Source organism: Bombina bombina, chromosome 1, assembly GCF_027579735.1.
Source record: "Bombina bombina isolate aBomBom1 chromosome 1, aBomBom1.pri, whole genome shotgun sequence".
NCBI lineage: Eukaryota > Metazoa > Chordata > Amphibia > Anura > Bombinatoridae > Bombina > Bombina bombina.
In genome coordinates, this window is record NC_069499.1 from 1,106,517,329 (window position 1) to 1,106,520,995 (window position 3,667).

General features: G+C 39.8%; 1 protein-coding gene across 1 annotated transcript; it reads left to right on the forward strand.

Moving 5' to 3' along the window:
* Positions 1–674: 674 nt before the first annotated feature.
* Positions 675–2,525, forward strand: LOC128644802 (metalloreductase STEAP3-like). Its single transcript, XM_053697364.1, has one exon. The coding sequence runs from the start codon at positions 770–772 to the stop codon at positions 2,216–2,218; it is 1,449 nt and encodes a 482-aa protein (XP_053553339.1). The 5' UTR covers positions 675–769; the 3' UTR covers positions 2,219–2,525.
* The last annotated feature ends 1,142 nt before the right edge of the window (positions 2,526–3,667 follow it).

A 3,667-nucleotide genomic window follows, 5' to 3' on the forward strand; every position in this document is an offset into this window, starting at 1 on the left:
GTCTGTCAAAAGAACAGAAATAAGGGGCAGTTTGCCGAGGTTTAGATTCAAGGTAATCACAGAGGTAAAAAGTGTATTAATATAACTGTGTTGGTTATGCAAAACTAGGAATGTGTAATAAAGGAATTATCTATCTTTTTAAACAATAACATTTTTGGTGTAGACAGTTTCTTTAAAGGGACATAGTACACTTTTTTTCTTTACATACATGTTTTGTAGATGATCCACTTGTATAGCCCATCTGGGAGTGTTTTTGTAACAAAGTATAGTTTTTCTTATTTTGATATAAGATTGTGCTGATTTTCAGACTCCTAACCAAACCCCAGAGTTTTAGACGTATACTGATGATGTATACAGACTTCAGCTTGCTTTGTATAATGGGTCTTTTTCAAATGCAGGGGCTAAACTGGGAGCTTCTAAGTACGTTTTTAAAAGATTTTATACTGGATTTTTATATCAGCATCTGTGCATATTATTCTTTATAGTGGTGTCTATTACATGCAGTTAAATTAATATTGGTGTATACTGTCCCTTTAAGTTTCTCTAATCATGAACGACTCTTAAATAAGTTTTCCTACTCGCACATACAGATTTGTGCATATGCAATTTGAAATAGCTTACTGAAAAATATTAAATGTGCACTGCTGAATTATTCACACTGATAAAAGCTGGAAACAAGATGTTTTAAACCTATCTGAGACCAGAAAAGATCATGCTGCTTCCTCAGATCTAGAGTCTGATAGACATCAACCAGACCGTTGTATATGGTATGCTGGGTTCCGACATGGCTAAACCTCTGCTGGAGTCTGAAAATGGCGCTGAATCATGTGTCCAGCCGCTTGGGCAAACTATTGGGATTCTGGGTACTGGGGACTTTGCCCGCTCACTGACCACTCGACTGCTGTACTCTGGTTTCAAAGTTGTTGTTGGAAGTCGTAACCCAAAGCGCAGTGTAGGCCTGTTCCCAGCTGATGCTGAGGTGATGCTCCATGAAGATGTAGTGACACGAGCAGATGTGTTTTTTGTGGCCCTGTACAGAGAACATTTTTCTACACTGAGCAAGTTATCAAGACACCTTGCTGGGAAGATATTGGTGGATGTCAGCAACAACTTCAAGGTCAACCGTTACGGGGAATCTAATGCTGAATATTTGGCGTCTCTCTTCCCACAAAGCACTGTGGTCAAAGGATTTAATGTGGTGTCTGCTTGGGCTCTGCAGTCTGGCCCCTCAGATGGAAATAAACAGGTCCTGATCTGCTCTGACAATATCTTTGCAAGAAATGATGTCGCTTCCATTGCTCGCAGCATGGGATTTATCCCAGTGGATATGGGAGCCCTTTACTCCGCAAGGGAAATTGAGAACATACCACTCCGGCTCCTGCCCTTCTGGAAAATCCCTGTGGTGCTTGGGGTCTGTCTCTTCTGTTTCTTTTACATGTACAATTTTATAATCGCTGTCTTGCACCCATACAAGAACAAGAACAAGTTCTACAAGCTTCCCATTGAGCTTATGAATGTAACGTTGCCTTGCGTGGCCTATGTTCTCCTGTCTCTGGTGTATCTTCCAGGCATCCTGGCAGCCTTTTACCAGCTGCATTACAACACTAAGTACCGGAGATTCCCTGACTGGTTGGACCAGTGGCTGTTACATAGAAAACAGATCGGACTGGTCAGCTTTTTCTTTGCAGCTCTGCATGCGGTGTACAGTTTGTGTCTGCCCATGCGCCGGGCTGCCCGCTACCTCCTTATCAACGATGCATATAAACAGATTAAACAAGATATTAGTAATGGCTGGGTAGAAGAAGAGGTCTGGAGGATGGAGTTATATGTTTCTGCTGGGATTCTAGCATTCGGAGTGCTATCCATACTTGCTGTTACTTCGATTCCATCAGTTACAAATTCCTTGAATTGGCGTGAGTTCACCTTCATCCAGTCTAAGCTGGGATTTGCTGCCCTGGTAATCAGCACCCTGCACACGCTCCTGTTTGGGTGGAAACGAGCATTTGATGGAACTCGCTACAAGTTTTACTTGCCGCCAACCTTCACTCTCACTCTGCTTGTGCCTTTTGCAGTCATCTTGGCGAAAATTGTGCTTCTTTTGCCATGTGTTGATCGGAGGTTGCTGAGAATCAGGAGGGGATGGGAGAAGAATGGGTCTGTAAAGTTTCACTTGGCAAATAATAACCAGGATTTAACTGAAACTATTAGTCATCTATAAATGAGTCAAGTGAAAAACCGCAGTCGTTTTAGACCTTTCTAGTGCCTGACGCCCAGAAATGTGCTGCCAACCCTTAGAGAATTCAGCTGTAACTATCTTAATCTGAAGAAATCAGTTCCTGTCGTAAAGTGCACAATTCCTTTGTCAGTGTTCTGTATTAGTTTGAACTGGTTTATTGGTTGCCTATTTATATGTGTGTGTGTGTTTCCAGGTCTGTGTGTATGTACATTTGTGCAAATATGTAGATTCCATATATAAACATATGTGTCAGATAATAGTATCTCACTGTTCCAGCAAGTTGTTATTTTTTTCTTCAAGTGGTGATTTATAAACTACACTTGTTCTGGTGTTTTTTGTAGTAATATTCAGACACAGTATTTACATGGTTACTACTGCCACTGTCCTTTTTAAATATGACAAATCTATACCCCTTTAGACTTTGCCCACCTCCAAAACGTGTAGAGCTGCAGGCCATGTTTACTTGCCCAATTGTCCCGGACACTTACTGTGCTCCCTGCCTATGCGGCACTCCACAATCATAATAACTTTCACTAGAAGCATCTCTGCTAGTACATTGCAAAAATACATCTAGTTAACAATGAAATCCATGTGTGCACACTTCAATTCTTACTATAGTGAAAAGCCAGTCCTCTGAATAAATGTATTATAATGATTCACACTCAGATCAGTACAGTTTACCTGAAATGGGAGTCCCATAAAGAGGACTAAGCCCATCTTAAAGCCGGTTGCTTTATCATTGTGATTTAGAAACAGAACGGATCCCTCTGAGAGTAACTAAGCATTTCCTACTAAAAGTGAAGTCACACCGGGCTTTATGTAGTGGCCTGAGTGCTGCCAGATCTTTTACTTATTTCAAATATAAGAGCAGGTGTCATTTATTTTATGTATAAAAAATGTTTCTTTATTTCTTCCCTCATGAATTACTTGCTGCATTATTGAGATGTTACACATTTTTAATGGGTTCTTTATATACCTTTTTTTTATAGAAAGATTTGCTTTATTTTATAAATGAGTGATATTTCTTCTATAAATATCTACCTATGAGAAAAAACAAAACTAACAAATGTCTCAAATACCTGCACAAATGTGTAACTATTTATGCTGCAGTGTTGTAGTGTACAACTAGCTCTAATAAATGAAATGTACATAAAAAAAAATAAAAAAAATGTGCACTGCTAAACTGTCATACAAAAACAACGGCTAACTTAACAAAAAGAAAGCTGTAGGCTGAGCTTGGTTGCCATTTTTAGCTGCTAACAAACGATTATTTAAAAGTTTAATGCGCTTCTTACAAGCTTCGGGATGTGGAACCCGTTGCAAGATGCTTGTCTGGTATGTAACAATAGGTAATAACCCCAAGGCAGAACATGATCTGTGATGTCATTGCAGAAAATGCAGCAAGTCTGCAGAAAGAATAGGACCCATGCA